This window comes from Pungitius pungitius, chromosome 17, assembly GCF_949316345.1.
Source record: "Pungitius pungitius chromosome 17, fPunPun2.1, whole genome shotgun sequence".
NCBI classification, from domain to species: Eukaryota; Metazoa; Chordata; class Actinopteri; order Perciformes; family Gasterosteidae; genus Pungitius; species Pungitius pungitius.
Window position 1 is genome coordinate 12,108,813 of NC_084916.1, and position 20,230 is coordinate 12,129,042.

General features: G+C 44.6%; 2 protein-coding genes across 3 annotated transcripts in view; both read right to left on the bottom strand.

Moving 5' to 3' along the window:
• Positions 1–1,175: 1,175 nt before the first annotated feature.
• fam133b (family with sequence similarity 133 member B) lies at positions 1,176–6,302 on the bottom strand. 2 transcript variants are annotated; one of them, XM_037473683.2, is made up of 11 exons: positions 6,146–6,302; positions 5,354–5,451; positions 4,881–4,959; positions 4,579–4,698; positions 4,446–4,478; positions 4,202–4,273; positions 3,757–3,855; positions 3,593–3,631; positions 3,038–3,130; positions 2,079–2,129; positions 1,176–1,870 (listed from the first exon to the last, which is right to left on the bottom strand). In XM_037473683.2, exons 1-11 carry the CDS (start codon positions 6,167–6,169, stop codon positions 1,727–1,729), a joined length of 852 nt encoding a protein of 283 aa, XP_037329580.1. In that variant the 5' UTR covers positions 6,170–6,302; the 3' UTR covers positions 1,176–1,726. The 2 variants fall into 2 exon arrangements, with proteins under 2 accessions (XP_037329580.1, XP_037329579.1); XM_037473682.2 differs by having other exon boundaries at positions 3,593–3,634.
• Positions 6,303–6,633: 331 nt separating this feature from the next.
• Positions 6,634–20,230, bottom strand: part of cdk6 (cyclin dependent kinase 6) — a 30,504-nt gene continuing 16,907 nt past the window's right edge. The window contains exons 5-8 of the mRNA XM_037473680.2: positions 16,419–16,528; positions 10,275–10,325; positions 9,902–10,037; positions 6,634–9,798 (exon numbers count right to left, since the gene is read on the bottom strand). Coding sequence (XP_037329577.1) covers positions 9,646–9,798; positions 9,902–10,037; positions 10,275–10,325; positions 16,419–16,528 — 450 coding nt within the window. The 3' untranslated portion in view covers positions 6,634–9,645. The remainder of the gene's footprint in view (positions 9,799–9,901; positions 10,038–10,274; positions 10,326–16,418; positions 16,529–20,230) is intronic.

Consider the following 20,230-nt stretch of genomic DNA (forward strand, 5'->3'; position numbering starts at 1 on the left):
CATTGTATGATACTGCAAACACACCCGTGCACCAGAATGAAGGACGCAAAGTGACCGTTGAGACCAAACAACTGTTCAGGAGACCCGTCTGTAAAAGCGCAAAGAGGTATTCATGGTGATGGATTTAAAAAAATGAGGTACTTTAAATGTCTCAAACCGCATAAACCTTTAGATCCACTCAATGAGGAATTGAGCAAGCCAAGCAACTTTCAACAAGTCATTAAGCAATGTTCTGCATCAATGCAGTTAAAGAATCCAGTCAAACTAAAGAACTTTAAAATGCATAGGAACAAGTACTTTGAGTATCTCCATTTGCCTCCTATTTCCCTCTGTAACGTTACTTATCGTGCTGATTAAGACATCACATAGATATGATCAGCTCAGAAAAGAAAACGGCTATTGTCACAAACCAGTTTGCACGGCCATGACACGAGTGAGGTTCCCACAGCCAAGCAGACAAAGAAGAATTTTTTTTTTTTTAAAGGCATCATAAGAGGCCAGCTTGAAGTGCCAGTGGGCTGGTTGCTGAGGAGCTCAGATGTTTCCACTCAGCTGATGACCCTCCACCTGCAAGGCCAAGTCGTTGAAGTGAGCTCCACCTTCGTCACCTACATCAAGACGCTGCTTTATTTTCGACGCATTGGAAATAATCTTCCAAGAGGTCTCATCTTTTTCAGCGAATCAAATGTAGCACACGCAATGGATTCGGCCTTCAGAACGGGAAAGAAACTGTGATGTGTCCATTATCGTATTAGGATTACTCTACTGAAAACATGTGAGGAATAAAATAGGACCTTACAATTTACACCAATCTAGTTACATGTTACACAAAGTTACACAAATGCACTTGTATGGCAGTGATCAGAGTACTTTCTTCACTAACTGATGAATGCAGACGGTATCCAGTGTTAATAAAGTACATTAGATATACAAATTGTTATGTAATCTGTTTAATAGACTGAATATAACAAGGCAACTGAGTCTAAAACTACTGATATATTGTTATTGTTGCACTATATTATTGATCGATCCTTAAAGTTGAAAGAAGTGAAACACTGCATACCCGTATTTGTAACAGATTGTATTAAGTGGGCAGGGTGACCATTCATACACATATATACACAAACACACAACATAACTTAAGAGTCTCGAGATAAATGGTTCTGACTACTTAACAGCGCGGAAAGCTAAAACAATACTTTATTAATGAAATTGTTTATACATTTACACTGCAGTGCAACAATCTCGTCTATCGGAAAACAATTATCCCGTGTTTGAATGTGGAAGCTCACATTTCTTATCATAAGTCCAACTTCAATATGAGGCTGGCGAGACATCAGGTCATCTGGTCTGCGTGCACGCCTCGAGGCGGACTCATCCGGCACACTGGGAATTAAGCGGAGTGAGCGACTCCGAGAGGGCCAGCACGTGTGAACACGAAGACGGGTGCCGTTCACATTGTAATCTCAAAAGTGAGGGGTGAAGGAGTTAATAGCAGTCCCATGGTAGAAGGAACCATTACTAAAAAATGAAAAAAAAAGAAGAAAAAAAAAGCATTGGTGGTGAAGAAATCAACAGAAGACATGTACCGGTAGTTTCCACCTAGAGGGACGGGTGCCTCCCTCTAATGAACTCCCCCCTCCGAACCACAGCCTCACGGGGGTCAGTCTGCCTCTCGATGAAGCAAGAGGAGCAACGCTGGATGCTGCTCAAAAGCCAAATAACACTACTTGTGGACCGCCAGGAGGATGAGCGACCCGTAACGCCGCGGCTGTTTATCCGGCTCCGAGTCCGACTGAGACGCCGCCTTCTTCTTCTTGCTCCTGCCGTGCTTCTTGTGCTTCTTTTTCCGTTTCTTCTTGGATTTGTCCTGTGAACGTAAAACATTGGATGTTTGTGTCCAAGTCATTTCTCTTCAAAAGTAGGCATCAGATACAGGGGGTTACTTTGAGACGTATTCTTTCAGAGGATACTACGTGCTAGATCTTAATCAATATGTGAAGTCATCCTGTTGTTATGACTTCGAACCCCAATCTTCATCGTGAAGATAACCAACTATAAAGAAGTGGATCTCTCACCGTTATTTTCTCCTTTTCCTCACTACTTCTCTTTTTCTTCTTGGCGTCTGCCTATCGGTGGGAAAGTTGAAATGAGATTACGAATTGAGGGAAGTCTCATCCCACCATGAAAAGTCCCTTGATGCAACAATATTATTTCACAACTATGGAGTGTACAAAGCAACTGCCGTTTGGAGTAATTACAAAAAATTATCATCCAATAACAGGCTTAATAGGAAAAACAAATTGACATTTTGATTCAATTACGTACCTGCTTGGAAAACAATATTAATATATACTTAATATTACTTTTTGTTGTTGTTTTAAATGACTATTTATCAGACCTCCCAATGAAACGTGACAGACAGAAAGCGTGCACACCTGGACGAGGGCGTGAGCTAGCATGCACTCGTTAAGCATAGATTTAATCTTGGCAGTTGCGTAATACAACGCTGTGTAGGTGTATGTTTAAGCCGCCGGGCTTACACAACTACTCTGCAAAAGGAAGTCTTGCAAAAATGAGAGACAGAGATTTATCTGTTATTAGTCTCGTACTGATGGATCCAATATAGAAGCCTAGTGTGTAGAACAGGAAATAAACAACATCAGATGACCGCCGTGAACAATGTTTGATTGTCCAAAGAACTGTACTGATATACTAAACGTTATATATTTATGACTTAACTGACAAAAGTTGATAAAAGCTGCCAGAAATGTAACTGATACTAATAAACAGACTCTTGTTGCACCAGGTATCACACGGATACCTGCGTGATTGTAAAGAGAATTTCCTTCCACCTAATAGAAATAGAGGAATAAAGAACTAAAAGAGGAACAAGGAGTGTAGGCGAGAGGTTTACCACTCAAGGTCTACTTTGAGTCAGAAGGGTTTTGTAATGACTTGTTTATTCATAAAAATAAAAATTGCAACAGTGGTGAAAGGGATGTGTTAGATCCAAGACTATGAGAATAATACTTACTCCTTCTTCCCCCTCAGAATCTGCAGATGACTCTGATGAGGAGTCTTTATGACTTCGCTCCGCCTTCCTTTTTCTTTTACGACCCGTGTCATCCTGAGAGACAAAGATTTGCATCACAAATATGAACTTTAAAATAATCATTCTACTCAATTTTATTTGAATGATTCAAATTGATTTTTTTTTTTAAATGGGCTCACATGTTTCTTAAAACAACTAACACATCAAAGAAATTTCTCTCTCCTTTCTCTCTAGTGGACCCAGTCGTGCGGCTTCGGCCTCCAACAGGCCGATCCGAGGGAGGAGGGAGGATCTGCAGGCCGAAGGCGGCACGAAGGCCGATTCCGAGTTAAAAAGGGAGTACGGGCTCAATCTGCACGATTAGTGCGCAAATTCGGGCAGAATCCGCGCCGGCGGTGCCAATGGTGAGCACTAAGAAGACCTATATAGAAATAGCTAATGTCCTCGTACATGGTTTTTGTTTATTTATGTAGGTCATCCCCATTTAAAGTTCTTAACAGTAACTTGAGGTGGGTTTGCAGAATTATAATAAATTACCTTATCTTTGTCCCCCTCTTCCTTTATTCTTTTCTTTTTCTTCTTGAGAGGAAAAAACAACAATTTGATTAAACACAGGTATCCCATAAAAAAAAAACGTTTTAATTTCAATTTTCTCAACACTTGTGCCTGATTCTACAGGACTGTTAAAACAAGAGAAAAACCTTGATTTCAGCATCGGATTCTCCCTCGGAGCTGTCCGACGCTCTCCTCGCCGATGACTTCTTTCTCTTCCGCTTTTTTTTCACACTCTTTTTCTCATCCTGTACACACGAGTCCAAATACAATCAAACAGGTCAGTGCTCCAAAAAGATCTATTATTAATGATGACGTTGAGCCGATGATGCAAAAAAGGCTCAAGAAACAGATAATTGTTTTCAAACTGATCAACTTGAGCTTGAAAGAGTCACTATCTTTCTGTACTGCTGTTACTAGAGTGTAGCTTCAATAGAAAAACAGCAGATAATAGTAACAAAATGCATCAAGTCAAGTTTAATTACTGACATGCAGCAGGGGAGCATCTCGTTTTGTGCTGGTTTCAGGAGCCCCATGTTTCTTAACTGCAATGTATTTTTCTCCATCTAGTATATTTTGAAGGCAATGACTTACCTCTTCGGATTCTGTGAGGAAGCTGCTAGGGGAATCAGAACTCGATGAGGAGGAGGAGGAAGATGAAGAATGCTTGACCAAAACACAATAAAAGCAGGGTTCATTAGATTTGAGGTTATTTGCTTGTTTGAAACAGAATGAGAGACCATCTCAGAGTACAAGCAGTGTGTGTGTGTGTGTGTGTGTGTGGGGGGGGGGGGGGGTAGTAATGCTGGCCATCAAAGTACTGGAGGTCTCTCCTCACCCTGTTGGATTTCTTCTTGTCTCTCTTCTTTTTCTAAGAACAAATGAGAAGACAAAGTGAGTAAAAAAAAAGAAGAAAAAAAAAAAGACGATGATGATGATGATGCATCCACTGTGAAGGCGAGATACCGTACCTCTTTTTTCTCTTTCTTCTCCTCTTTTTCCTTCTCCTTTTCTGTTGTCTTTTTGTCTTTCTCTTTCTCACTTCCAGCTAACAACTTCTCTCTGTTTTTTGCCAGTTCTTTCCTCCATTTCTGAAAACAGCACAAATTTAAGATTTGCATCTCTACCTTCATCCAAACATAGAGAATGTTTTTTGTGGTATAACACTTTGATAACGCGAGTCAATTATTGACATTAAAAAGATGGAAGAAAAGTAATGAAAAACATGGGGATCATTAAGGTGGAGATTTCCGTCTCAATAAAACAAACATACCACGTTCATTTTGTCCTCAAAGTCAGCCAAGGCTCGAGAGCCCTTCTTCTTCTTCTCCAGCTGCTCCTTTAACTCTTCCCTGAAGAACAGACAATACATCCGGTGAAACAGAACTCATAACTGAGACTTATTTGAGAGGACGGCGTCTAGCAAACTGCAGCTTTTCATGTCACCACTTAATGCTTCATTATTAATAATTATTTAATAAAAGGATTCCTAGACCGTTTATTTCTTGCAAAAAAGAAACGCCTGGAATGTTTTACGGGTGAACAAAGGAATGTGTATCTACATGTAAAAAAAAAAAAGGTGACATGATGCTGTTGACAGATGAATATTCATAACGTCCAATCACTGCATTAGTGTTTTTATACAGAACCCCGGGTTACACACATCAGAGCATCAGATCCATCGGGCACGCGTGTCCCTCAGACATCGATGCGAGGACATGAAAGGGGGTTTGACCTCATACTCACCATGTTGGTCGAGGTCTGCTTAAGTAATCTTGTATGGTTGGTCCGGCGTTATTGGCCGGTCCCCTTGAACGTGAAGCAGCGATGGGGTTAATGTAAGCCTGAACAGAGAAACGCATTTTAGAGATTGTTTGAAATCCATCCAGATACTAGAGACCGCATTGGGATGAGCAATCACGCCGTTAAACGCCACACGGCAACACGATTTTGCAGCAACACTTATGTTAAGTTACTGTTAAGCTGTCGAATATGTGTACGGTCCAACTTGCACGATTTAGGTACACACAACATCGTTATTGTTATTACGTTACCTCGCAGTAATTTAACAGCGCCCTGCTAGTATGTCCAGTCCGTATATAGAGTTCCGGAAACAACGACAACACAAACTTTACACACGAAAAGCATCACCGCATGAAAAAGACATGATGCAAAGGGAGCTAATGTTAGCTTCAGAAGCTATGCGACCACTGAGGATCGAGTGGATCGAGGCTCGGCTTCAGGGCGATGAACCAAGCAACTCACACCTAGAAACTCTTAACGACAACATGATGTGTGTTTTTTTTTCTTCTTCTTCAAAACCGTTAAGGCTACGTTCACCCTGGCGTTAACGTTAAGAGACCAATGTGCGGGCCTAGCTAGCATCAGAAGACCCGGCGGAGGGATACGTTAACGTCGGCTAGCCCGAGCTAGCCGCTTCGCTAACGCCAGGCGTAGGTTGTGTTTAGCTTAGCATCTTTCTAAATGATGGTGCATCAATGCTGAATCGGATTGTCAAAATCGTGTAACGGGACTCACCACTCGGTTGTCTCTCTTGCCCATGTTGCGTTAGTGATGGGGAAAATATCCAAGGGAGAGGGCAACCATTACTGCTACCTTGCTAACATTGAGCTAGCCACATCAGACTTCGTTCATGGAAGCTGACGACTGTTTCTTCTGGATATTTTTTGACAAGCAAAGAAAATGGTGAAACACTCCCACCTGCTGGTCCGGAGTTTCACCAAAATAGTATTACCAGTATGTATATATGCTCCTTCACTGTAAATGTTCTAGTTTTGAAATACATGTTATAACATTGATAATACACTTCAAAAATGAATAATTTTTTATAAAAAGTTGTTGACAAAACAATGTGTGGCAGAATGCAACTATTCAACAGTTTAACAAATTGCAACCACAATCATGTTGCCTCTGTTCCCTCATTTAAAAAAATAATCACCTATACATTTACAAGGACAACTAATCAATTAATGTCAATCACACTTTCAAAAGACACCATACAATACTCACAAAAGCTGGTTTTTTATTCAACTGGTGCGACACAATAACAAGACACCAATGCCTGCATTCATACACAAGTATAAATCCACCATTATGTTGTTCCCAGTTGCCATTTCCGTATGCTAATAAGAAATATGTCACAGTAACATAATGTGTAATTTGAGTTATACGATGGATGAAGCCACGTTGGTTTCAAAAACGTTCAAGTTTGAAAGCTCAACAGCTGACTTCAGCTGGTGTTCTGAGATTGAAATGTGTTAACAGTCATTGTTTTCAATAATACACTGTGCGCCCCCCCGGATAACAGATGTGAATCGTTATCAAACATTTCACACGGTGCTTAGTCAAGCAGACAATTATACATGAACCAACACTGTGATGCCCCATCTAGCAATTACAAGATTCTGGTGGGGAAAAAAAACTGTTGATACAGGCAGTTATCTTCAGACAGTAATGACTACAGTAACATATAATTGATAAATAGCAATGACAGTAGACTGTGATCAATGACATGATCATGGAACAGCTTGAAAAGAAAACCTGAAGGAGTTGTGATGCGGTCAGTTAGAAGCCCAGAGATGTGCAAACTGTGCCCGAAAACCTGAGAAAGTCAGAGTGTGTGTCTGTATGTGTGTGTGTGTGTGTGTGTCTGTGCCAGCAGCACTACCTGTTAAGAAAAGGTAAACCAGTGTTAAAATATGTTACTGTTCTGTAAAGAACTACTACATACAAAAATACAATTCTGCATTACTTGCTTTTTCCTTTCTGGTAAAAAATAACTGAACTTTAATGCAACTGGACATGACTGGAAAATCTGCAAAAACTGTACACTAAATATTTGTGCATTATTTCATGATCAAAAGCTTAAAAGCAAATGAAATGCAACAAGCACCCACAGAGGCCACAAAAGATTTTCACTGGACCAAAATACTCTTGCCAAACAACATTCCACAGACCCTCTCTACCCTACATCTATCCATTTGTATGACCCTTCTATAGGCTGACGATGCGCATATCAAAAGTTTAGCTCTCTACACTGTACAGTACCACTGCCAATCCTACATTTCTTACACTGTCAAAACAATTCTTACTTACACACATTCTAGTTGATGTAATAACATTCTATGCTACAGCATCTTTCAATCAAGTATCAACTTGATTAAAAACAAGCACATAAGACTTGTCAATAAAATTTAAATTAAATACAGAAGATTGGCGACACTATTCTGTGCCAAATGTATTCATGTCAAATAGTGCTGGTGGGACTTTCTCCACCCATTGCAAGCCTGTGCATTACTGTAACATTCCAATAGTAAATAATTGTATCTTATAACGATAAAACCCATGATGGCAAACTAGTGAGTGGCAGGACCGATATCAGCCCGTTATTTCCCAGGAGAGTGCAGAAACCATTAGAATCCTGCTACTGGTCTGTGGCTACTCGGGACATCCTCAAGGTGGCGCCACTGTGGGCCGCGTTCTGGACTGGAATCATAGACACAACATGGCAGTGAGGGGCTGGCTCGTGACGCCAAGCAAGGTTTCGATAAGTAGGTGTGTACATAAGCGTGCCAACGCCAGTGGTAGTGCACACACACACACACACATTAAAAATATTTTGTACATATCTTGTACTGCTCTCCGCACACACCCACGGCAAGCAGGTGAGATCCAGGCCGTTCACCCAGAGTCCTGTGTGGTCCGGTCCCCCAGTCAACGGGGGGTGGGGGTGGGTGGGGGTGTCTAAACACTGGTCATGAGGAGGCCTCTGCTTCATGGCCTCTACAGTCTGCTCGCCCACTACTACGTCAACGATGCAAGTCTCTTTTTTTTTTTTTGCATTGTTAACACAGTCAACATTTAACAACCTAAAAGCAGCAATTACAATCCATCAGTTCATGGAAAGAGGATAGCTTTTGTGCATTTTTCAGTGGGTGGGCGCGCTGGTGTCGTCTTTCTTGGCACTGTTGTTGCCCTCTCTTCAGGAGTGCTTTCCTAAAGTTGTGTACATTGGCTATACAAAAATAGCCCCCCTTGGTTCATGTTGTCGAATGCAAAATCTGTGTTGATTAAGCTTTTTTGACACTGATCATCGTAAAAAAAACAAGTCGCTTTTAAAGATGTAGAGAAAACAAATCTCTAAAAATGGATTTAAACGTTTCTGCAGAGCTGAACCCCATCTACAACAAGGTATAAAGAAAACTTGAGTTAAGGTACCAGTAAAAAAAAGAAGGCACTTAAGTATAGTGTATACATCTGTGTAGAGCAGGTCGTCCTCAAAAACTAAAGGTTATGTGTGCAGAGGCCTAAAGGCCACAATGACGTCACTTAAGAAGGTACAAGGTCCCCTCACTGAGATGGGAGGCCCCGACCCTACAGAAACTGCTGCCTGGAGGCTTTCCCTTGCAGGCTCCACTGTGGGATGAGGCCAAGATAGAGCTTTTTGACCAACAAACTCAATCATAGGCCTGATGCTGATGGCATTGTGTCGTAGTGATGGCAGAGGGTCGAATGAAGGCAGCACAATACGCAAGAATCTTTCATTCGTGATGGGAGAAAATAAAATATTTTTAAGCTGCACATCACCCGCCTTTGAAATCCCAACGCTCAAATGGCCAGATCCCAATCCAGACAGAATTTCTTTAAGAAACTTGAAAATTGCTGTTCACTTACACTCACCATGCAACCTCAGCTTAAGGCCTCACGCAAAGAAGCATGTGAAAAGATTTAATCATATAGATTCAAGCCTGTAGAAGATGCCAAAGGTGCGTCTATATGTCAACGTGACAAACGCATCAATTTTTTACATTTGGACTTAAATCACATCCATCTAAACTATTTATTCTCGATTGGACATTTAAGATTTATCTGTATATCAGTGCCAAAAAAAAAAACTTTATTAACACACTTTGATTTAATGTTGTAAAAACAATAAAACTTGAAAAACACACCAGGGCGGGGTGCGCGGAATACTTTTTATCGACGATGCACGGATGATTAAGGGTGAAGGAGGACAGTCAGGCAGTCCTCTCCTCCATAGTGGGCTTGTTGCTCGGGATCGGCTGCGCGGCGTACGCACTCCTACTGCGGCTGTCCACACTTTGAAAGTAGGGGTGGCTGAGCGCGACGAAGGCCGATACCCTCCTGGAGGAGTTGAAGGCGAGGAATTGCTGCAAATGGGAGAGGGGGAAACAAAAAGAGGACCGGGTGAGAAGATTGATGGATGAAGGTATAACTGAAGGATGTATGGTTAGGATGTATAGCTCCACCCACCATTAAGAGGGCCCGTCCTTGCTCGTCCATGTCTGGGACCAAGTCCTCTATGGGCTTCGGGTGCCGGGATGTGAACGCACTCTGTGGCAGAGCCACTTCCTGGGGCCAGTCCTCCACTGAAGGTACCCCAACAACGCTGCAGGGGGGAGATCATCATCATCATTAAATGCCGTGATCCTGTGTTCTTGGCTGTCTGCACACTTGTGTTTTACGCTCCGGTGACGTGTCTTGACAACCATTGGAGGGATGTGAAGTAGGTAAAATATTCACCCCCGAGCAGAGCTGCAGGGCCACGTTGGTTAGGCCCTGCATTTATTAGAGGAAAGTGTGCAGACCCTGCTTTATAACCAGGCCAAACAATTGAAATACTTACTCAAAAATCTTCCCCAGCTGATCAACATCTGAGTTTCCTCGAAAAAGCGGTCTGCAGGGGGGGGGAGAAAGAAAACAAACACAAGCTTAGTTCGACCGTTGCAGCGCTGAGATCAAATATCGCGTTGCCTCTCAAAAACATGAATGCAGGAAACGGTTAAATGCACGTTGGCCAAATGCGTCCGGCATTAATCATGTTCCTTGTTGACCTTTCGGCGTGCTCACTATCCCACGGTAAATACTGCAGACGAGCGGCTCAGAGAACGATTTTTTTTTTTTTTTAAAGCCATTGGCTCGAGGCAACGAAGAATGTTTGACTCCGATGTGAGCGTTTGAAGCGGCCACACACTGGCTCCAGCTCATGCAGCCGGGTTTGTGTAGTGCCACTGAAAGGGTGGGGGGTGGGGGTGGAGGGGAGGAGGAGGATGAAAGTCCGGGGGAGGAGAGCGGCGGCAGGGCTGCCGGTGGTTCCTGCGGCTTTTGGGCCCTCTTCGGAGGGGCCCGTGGGCCCGCCGCGCCTGCTCTGGCACCCGCAGGAATTCCAGCAGCCGTCGTCAGCACGAGCGGGCCAGCCGCCGCGCCGCACCATGAGAAAGTCTATTTATCCCCCCATGTGCGTCTGCTTTTGCTCTCTCGGTGTGTGTGTGTGTGTGAGACGTGTGACGGAAAGTGGGAGGGAGAGAACTCTGGGTTGTTCTAACAGAGAGACGTATGGGGAGCGAGACCCCAAGTTCCTCCGACAGGAAATGAGAAATGAGCCGCTTTCAGGGAGAAGAATTTCCCCTCGCGTTGTGCGCGGCGACAGGGACGACTTTCTAAATGCGTTGCTTCCAAAGTTACCGAATGAAAGGCGGCACAGTCGGAGGAGCTTTCCTTCCGTCGCGTTCGACTTCGTCTGAAAGGACTCGTCGCCAGCAGGTGTCAATGTAGCGCAGCATACTGTCACAAAGGTGCGTTTTGCATTCTGCATTAAGGCACAAAAGGCGCTTCGAGTGCGCCCCACTTCACTGGAGTCAAAACAATAGCCAGCCACCACGGGCTCCCTGGGTTTTCCCGCTGGCAGGAAGCTTTGCATAGCTCAACACCCACGTTTTCCTACGGACCGAGACACTGGGAAGTTAGTCACACGGGGCATTTTGCACATTTCTCCAGTGCCTGCAGGCTCTCGGTCACATGATTTGGTTCGGAAGGGGACTCCAGATACACGTTTGTTTCAGCGATTCGCAACTGGCATCCTGAACCAATGGATGTCTCAGTTTTGCTCTTCTCTTGAAGCCTCGGTTCAAACGAAATCCAACTGAAAGAGGAACGCACTGCGTGGGTCTGTCAGGATAATCTGAGGCTTGAAAGCCATTCAAGATCAAACCAAACCAGTTCTGAGTGTTGTAAAAGAAGAAAAAAAAATGTCATCGTGCCAGAACAAGTAGGTCCATTTTTAAACCTGGAATGGCTTGTTGCATGAGGATAACTCATAGCGCTGACTACTGTCATCCAAGCACATCACAACAATCAAGTTGCTCCACACGAAAAAGGGCGCACGAAAGGCCCAAAGACGAGATATGTGCCCAAATGTACCTGAACCAATACACGAGGCGGAAAGGGGGGGTGGGGGGGGGGTGGACAGAGACTGGGTTGGGACAGGCAGCCGAGTCACGCTTCCTTTAGTGCCAGCACGGCTCTGTCCCACATTCCACCTGAAACGGCCTCTCGAATGCGCTTGTGCACGTTTGGACGTGAGAGAGCGCCCCTCTGACCCGGGCGGGAGACGCAGGGAGAACAAGTGTGTGCTGGGGGGGGGGCGTTCAGGTCTGTCACGCTGAAAGGTTGCTCGAATACACCGGTCCGCCCGCCAAGAGGTACGGACCGCCTGTAACGGGTGGGCGTGTGTTTTGTCTCTTTGAGGATTCATCGACTGATGAGTGAGCGCGGTGAGAAAGTCCACACGGATGTGGGGCCGATCCCAGACCATTAACACACCACGCGTTCGACCTTTTTCGATTGGAGGAATGTCAACAAGCAGGCGCTCTCTCCCCCATTCATTTGAACCGTGACTCACCCTGACTGGGCCCGCCACGCAGATGCAGACTTGCATGATATTTGCTCAAATTCCTCAGAGAACCAGTTGCCAACTCCTCTCAGTCATTAAAGTAGGTTCCTTTTGTTACAATTGCATGTTTGCTGATGAAAGTGGAGAGAGGAGGTGGCTTTTGGAGGGGAGAAGCTTTGAGGTTCCATGAGCCATAAAGCAGATATTCGGAGGTTGGATGTGCACTGTTATGGCCTGTAACACAAGGTTATAGGGGGAGTTGAGCAGTCACTTCCCAGTGGGAAAAAAGCAAATTGTCATGGTAATGTCCTCAGACTGCTCGTTTTGTGGCCAACCATCAAAGATTAAAAAAAATAATTTAAAAATGGACCGACCGCTGGATCAATCTACTTACTGTGCGGCCAAATTCGTTCATTCCCAGAACGATAAACATTACAATTAGATGCCAACCATTTGTGTAGGGAATTAAAATCAGCAGTGGAAACAAACAGTGTTTTCTCATCCTCTCTGGTTCCGCCCTTTCCCTCGATCACACGTTTTCTTTAGCTTTCGTTCACCGTTTCTCCCAGGTGCCCTTTAATCTCTAACAGGTTGCCTTTTAAAAAGCCATCTTAATCAACTCCAGAGAGGGAGAGAGCGAGCGAGTGTATTTTGTGTTGGTTGGTATCAAAGGGCTCTGCCCTGCCTTCCGCCTTTAGGCAAAGTGGGACAGGTGCCAGATTGCGAAAACACACATATCCACACACTAAAGCTTTTTACGGCTTATTGTGTCAGGGGGGAGGTAAAGAGTACCTCAACCTGGCCAACGTGCACACACACACACACCTCACTGCTATCTAATAGGGCTCTGTCTTAAAGCAACACTATATCCTCTGCACATAATGCATAATGGTACATGTTACATCATCCGTGTACTTGCCTATTTAGGCGATAACGTGGTCAATTACATGGTCATTTGCCACAAGTCCTTTTGGTGCATGTTTGAACACTTTACAAAGCCATGAAATGTTGGGATTTGTGATGCCTCATAATGCGCCGTCACTTGTCAAGTTCAGCATTAAGTACATCCAACTGCCGTTCACCTCAGTGAGTCAAAGGCTGCACCCGGGTGTCACACTACTAATATTGTTAATATGAGAGTAACGTACATCAAAAGGTCTTTTTAAAACCAGCTCACCACGAATAAAGCAGACCCCTCCCATGTTAGGTTTTTTTTCTTCATTTATCTGAAAAACAAAACATTTTAAGCTAAATAGCCCCAAATCTAAAAAAAGGTATCAATGAATCCAACATGTCGGTCCGCAATGGGGTAACGGCATAGCAAACCCTTCCCCGGTCCCAATGCGACTAATGAACGCAGCTCGGTCAATCAATCATGAAACCATTCAGTGCCCCCCCCCCCCTTCCCTGTGTAGAAGCCTCTCCCTTCCATATAACCCTCTTGTGCATTTCTCACAAGTCTACACAGTTGCTTCATCCCGAGTCACCATATGCCACCGGGGGGTGGGGGGGGCTTTCTATCCCCACTAAGTGCCACGTGCAGAGTTGTTGCGCGAAGGCAGTGCATGCTGGGGTGTGAGGACGGTTGGGGAAGGAAGCATGAATTACAGGCAGGGCTGCTCCTCCTGGCACTCAGCCCTACCTCAAGAAGACTGTTCTTATCTGCTCCGAGACACACCACTACACCCGGGGCGTGCTGCGGCGTAGAAGACACGGCTGTACATAAATACATTAATGTGAACTCAAGTGTGTCCTTATGCCACGTGGAAATAGCGGTTCCTTCCCTAGACAAGCAGTTGAACATATTTCTCTTTCTTTTTTGAAAAGGGTCCCGTTATTAGTTTGCAGTGCAGTTCGTTCGACCACAAACTGACAAAATACCCAGACCAAAGAAGCAGGATCTTGACTTACATGCTGCAACCACAGCAGCCGGCCTGTCATTTCTGTAATGGTTTGATAAGTCAACCGAAATGTGATTGCTCACTGCTCAAAACGCATCTGACAGGTGCCATTATGTGCAAACATTGGAACGTTTAAGAAACACCCAAATAACTGATTCCCCAACGACGGCAGCAGGTTGATGTCGATTAAACATTTAACTGCAGTTTGGCGTCGCCATCGTGGCCGGGTCCCACTCATTGTGTGGTGAAGGCTTTGAAGGAATTTAATTTAAAAAAAAGTATTAAATGCATTCCTGGGCAAAATGGAAGTAATCACTATATTGCTGTGTGATGAAGCGGAGTACAGAGAACTGATGGAGAACTTTGTCTTATGCGGGCAGCAACTTTCCGCTCCGATAAATGAAGAAAATGTTGAAAGTGAAGTGTTTTAAAATTGTATTTTCTCAAATGACTGTCATGGGGCGACTCTCTATGAGAAACTAACTACTTTTGCCTTGATTTATTCATAACACTAGTGATTGAGATCATTAACTTTATAATTTATTAAGATCTGGTTCAATTTAGAGTCAAACAGACCAAAGCAGAGAATGCTTTTGGGCGTGGCTATCTTGTGATTGACAGGTCACTACTGCAGTGTTGTTCAGTCCTTGACTTTTTTTATTATTTTAGATCACTTGAAAATGTCTTATCCAGCGTCCTGTTCATTTGTACGCGCTCATGTCAATTGTGATCCCAGGCTTTACGACTTCATTTCGGAGGAAAACAACAATGGGTGACATCACGGTGACTGCCTCCACTTCTTTATATGCACTCCCTATTGTGACACATCATCAGCACACCTAATGCTTTTGTGGACTACCGGAGGAAAAGGAGGCTCTCTGTCCCGGCTGCCATCCTGGGAGAGGAAGTGAGGAGGAAGGTGTCACACTCACGGACCCCACGTGCCTCCTAGTATCTACAACAATCTGGACTGGACTCCGATACGGAGCGGATTGTTCATCCCTGAAGAGACTCAGGCTCCTGCAGATGTTATTTCAGTTTGTTGTAGCCAGTTCTTTGTGTGCTGGGGGTGGTGACATCAAGACGTGTAGGTCAGTGATCTAAACCCGCTGTGATGGAAGTTACAGCTTGGATAATCCTTCTCTACAGAGGTGTGGCAGATTGAAAGAGGAAAGAGGTACAAACCCCGAGAGACGAGGGTCTAAGCGGAGAGGATGTCGTAGGAAGGCCCTAGAAGCTCATTTGTTGTTTGTGACAAAGGGAACCGAATGTGCAGACAAGACAGCATGTACATTTTTGGGTCGTGGGATGAAGCTCGAGATAAAGGCCGTAAAACCCCTTCACAGGAGAGAGGAGATGGCGTTGCCTCTGTGCCGAGACTCGGGTGAGCAGACGTGTGTATACAGATCACACACGTCACTGTTCATAATCCGTTGAACAGTAACCATGGAGAACCCTCAGTAAAGGGTCTGATAATCCATATGACGGCCTGAACGGTGATGCTGTGGCGAGTAAGACCTGACCTCAGTTTTATACACTTTACTGGTGCACGTTTTAAAGACATTTACACTGCTGTGAATTGTGTTTTCTGCAAACAAGAAAATTGAGACGAATGGTGACACCCATTGCAATACAATTCACACCAAGCTGACAAAGATTTGAGCTATGATTAGAGCACAAAAAGCCATATTCGGCAGCGCTGGCCTGTATGTAGCAGAGATCTCGTGCTGTTGCATGTTTCCGTGTGCAACAGTTTCCGTGTACGATACACTTTTGGTTGCGTTTTCAATGCAAAACCAGCACAATGAAGGAGGAACGTAACGCAAAGTGAGAAAAGTGGGAATACGGTGATTCTGCAATTTCTTAATCGACTAAAATGAAGTCAAGACAGGATTTTTACCATCCGCGGCTTGGTTTCGGACTAAACAAGAACCCTCGAAAACAACGTTCATTTAGCTGATGTGACATCCTTGGACCAGCGAGAATGGTGACCATTCATGATCCTTGCATGGAATCGTATGACCATGACATTTTAGAGAAATAACTACTGTCATCTGAACTGATACTACCGTCTTAATCCGATTGCTTTTTCATGTGTGCATGCATGTAGACATAATTTCCCCCGAAACCGTCATGTTCATTTTGCGCTATTATGTCGTGTTTCTGGCCTCATCGCCAAAACGCTCTTGGCTCTCACCTCCTCCTGAACATCTCGGCGAAGATGCAGCCGACGCTCCACAGGTCCACCGGTGTGGCGTAACTGGACTGGAGCAGCACCTCTGGGGCTCTGTACCACAGTGTCACCACCTACAACACACAGCACCAAGGAGGTTAAAATATGCACACACACACACACACATTAAAACCAAAAGAAACAATCCGAATGCCTCTTGTTTTTCACAGGTAGCTGCCAGTATCATTAAGTAGATGTCACCGCTTGCATGCACACACACGCAGGGTTAGTACTTCTCCACCCTCATCTTAAGCTTACATAAGACATGAAGTCATATCTGGCAGGAGAGATCTCCCAGCTCCCACACATCACACAATCTTTACACGGAAATCCAGCCGTCAGTGGTACTTGTTACAATAACCAACGATACAATGTTTTCAGTGGATTAAACCTGGCAGATGCCTCGCGTACGTCAGGTGTTAACACCGCCCCTTCAGTCTCGCATCAAGCAACCCTGCACCCACCTGAGGTATTACAGCAGCCATTTTGTGCCCCTTCACACCAAGCCTGGTTTCCAAATGTGTCCCTGTAACTCTACTGGGAGCTCGGAGTGTGTGCGTGTGCCTGTGTGTGTGTGTGTGTGTGTGTGTGTGTGTGTGTGTGCAGCCATAGCCTGCAGGAAAGCAGCAGCATTGTTAACAGCTACAGTACGGAAAGCCTCCAGACAAAACTCAGTGACCCCGAGTGGACTGGTTCCAGGTGCTTTCCTAAACTCCACATTTTTCCAACAGCTTTTGGCCGCGCTTCCTCCCAGAAGGCCCTGCAGAGTGCTTATCGGGATCTCAGAGTCTGAGGCAAACGTTTGGAAGCGAAACGAGTGCGATGTCACCTAGATATCTTTATTGCACTCTCCGTGGGAGGACGCCGCGTGGCTTTTAGATGTCGCCCACAGGATTGTGTGTGTGTGTGTGTGTGTGTGTGCGCGGGCGTGTGTGTGTGTGTGTAATGATCTTGGAATGATGGAGCTAGCCAAATATGAACTAGTGCTCAAGTGCCCTCTGAGAAATGACTTAAGACTAAGCAGTCATGGTTTGTATACTTTTGGACAAGATTTCCTTCACTGGGGGAGGTCTATTTTAGTAATACACCTCCCAGTGATTTTCCTCCCTTCACTTCCTCCCTGTAAGTGCACTTGTTCATCCCTGCCTAATGTCATTTCCATTCGTTTGTGTAGCTGTGCCAGCAGAGTGAGCATCAATGACTGTCCTTTCGGTCGGTCCACCACTTTGTTCCCGGATGGATCAAAAACAACCAGCGTGGATGTCGTCACAGATGTTCATGGTACCCAGATGATAAATCATTAACTTTTTTTTTCTCGGTAGTGCCATCATCCGGTCAACAGTTATTATTGTCAGACTATTTGTTTTATGACCAAACATTTCCAAAACGAATGATGATTCCATCCGCCAACGTTCTGCTTATCATGCATATCAGCTGCCTGACACTGTAACTGTGAGCACCATAGCATGCTGATGTTAGCATTTAGCTCAGAGCACCGACATGTCTCAGTGGAGCAGCCTCACAGAGTTGATTTCAGTTCGCCGATGCTTCATAATCCACCCATAAGAAAAGCTCCATTACAGAAAGGGGCATTATTCATAATTCCAGCTTGAAGGGAAGTTTTGGGCATCTGACGCAAACTGCCCAAACATCACCTCGAGTTAGAATTCTTCAGCAAGGCAGTAGACAGAGACTGATAAGAGGAATAAAGAGTCTGGTCACATTACTTTCTTCTAAACTGAAGGATACTATTAATAGAGCCGTGGCAGCATTTTGCAGATGTGTGATACTTTCTTGTCTCCTGCTTCCTGCTTCAGTGGAAACAGCAAGGAAGTTGAGGCAGGTCGGGTGAGATGTGTCAGCTGAACTACGTGACCAGATATGAGACACATGCTCGGAATGAACTGATTGAACCAATGACCCAGGCAGTCATTGGATCGAGCAAGTATGAATGAAAGATGCAGATCTGCCCGACGAAAGGGGTTGCTTCAGTTTCTTCGAGGTAGGAAAAGGCTGCACTGCGGTCAATTTTGTTTGATCTTTCAGGTTCTTCTGCTTGACATCTGCCTACCGGCCGGTAAAATGTTGTAAATTATGGATGGATGCATAAGTTCCCTCATCAACATCCTCCTCTAACACGTGCAGCTGCAGGCTCAAATCTATGCGACTCCTGTCAGCTGCATGCAGTCAGCAGACCTGCAGAATCAAAAGTCAGGGCAGGGTTGAACACAGAGAGCCTTCTAGGAAGAACCACAGAGCTAGAGCTTGGGGTACATCCGCCCCGCTCCAAGGCACAGTTACTCGAAAACCCGGCCGCAACTGCAGATTAACTACTTGCAATGGAGGAAATGTTTTTTTTTTTTAGCATGCATCTATACAAGCATTTAAAAAAATTTAAAACATTAAGACTAGGACTAAGCAAGTTAATGCGGTATTGTGCTTTCAATTAATGCCGAACAGTTATGTTATTGCACTTTAACAGTTATTCTGTTGGTCACCGGCTCTGAATGACCGTATGATCGGAGTGTACAAACAAAAATAAGGACCACAAATATAAACTCTCATTTTTTGCAATGTTCCACCTAATCCACTGAACAACAAAAAATACAAAAACACACTCCGCCGCCGATCTCTATTAACTCCCTCTCTTTCTGCGAGCTCATGAGTCTGTAAAACACTTAAATGCAGTAAAGTCTTTATATAACAGTTGGAAAGCCTGTTATATCCATGAATGCATTTTTTTACACACAGTTTCGATCTCCATAAAATACTCTAGCTGTCTCTGTGTCAAGGAAGTCTCAAATCTACTCTACTTAGCGTCAAAACTAATGCTCCTACGAAAAGGTCTGTGCTCTGATTGTTGTAAAAAGAAACTTTCCCCTGTTGCAACGCGGTTCTGAACTTCTGTCCCCTTCATTCCTCTCCTTCTGACCACATTTGCATTCCTTCTTCCTCAGTCTCTTTCTCACCCTTCTCATTCTCTGTTCTGCTTCACATCTCCCTTCATTACCCACTCCTGCTCTCCCTCTTCTGTACAGGCCGCATAAACACACACATGCACACACACACACACACACACACACACACACACACACATACAGTATGTGGGACAATCGCACATGAGAGAGTGAGTCAGCCCTTAACTGTGCAATACAGTGTTTTGCTCTTAGGTCAGCTGCTTTGAATTTTCAAGCCGTCTCTCTGCCTATCTAACACCCTTCTCCCCTTCCGCATGGTAACAGAAAAGCCAAAGGGGGTCAGATAAAGCCAAGGGAGGAATATAAGGGAGGCGTTAGAGAGAGAGAGAGAGAGAGAGAGAGAGCGCGAGAGAGAGACCGACAGTGTGTGAAGCTGACTCCAGATTATAAGGACAACATGCTGGGAATTCCTTTCTGCTGAGAGCATCCTCCCCCTCAGCACCACCACCCTCCTCCTCCTCCTCCTCTTCCTCCTCACTGCTGATCCCTGCTCTGCTTCAGGAGGAAATGGCTTCCCCTGCCCCTGAGGACCTCCTGACCTCTTGGGCCAAACCTCCAAACTTGCCAGCCTTTCAACATCTGGATGTGCACCACCACAGCACACGGAGCATGCACAATGGGGTGCATGCATTATGTGCCACCTATATAAATATATTACCCATCGAAATGATTTCAGGTTGCAATAAACCGGAGTAAATAAATGGGACAATTAGGTCCATTCTTCATCCCTCCATCCTAGCTGAAACGTTGTCGTGTCATTCTGCACGTGGACTTCGGAAAGCGACCTGATGCCACGCG

Bases quoted from the DNA above. Each gene is read 5' to 3' on its own strand.
- fam133b (XM_037473682.2), bottom strand. From the start codon at position 6,169: ATGGGCAAGAGAGACAACCGAGTG. The intron at 4,479-4,578 runs GTACGGTATCTC...ATTTGTTCTTAG, and splicing joins AGAAGAAAGAGAAAAAAGAG to AAAAAGAAGAGAGACAAGAA. The intron at 4,274-4,445 runs GTGAGGAGAGAC...GTTTTGGTCAAG, and splicing joins ACAAGAAGAAATCCAACAGG to CATTCTTCATCTTCCTCCTC.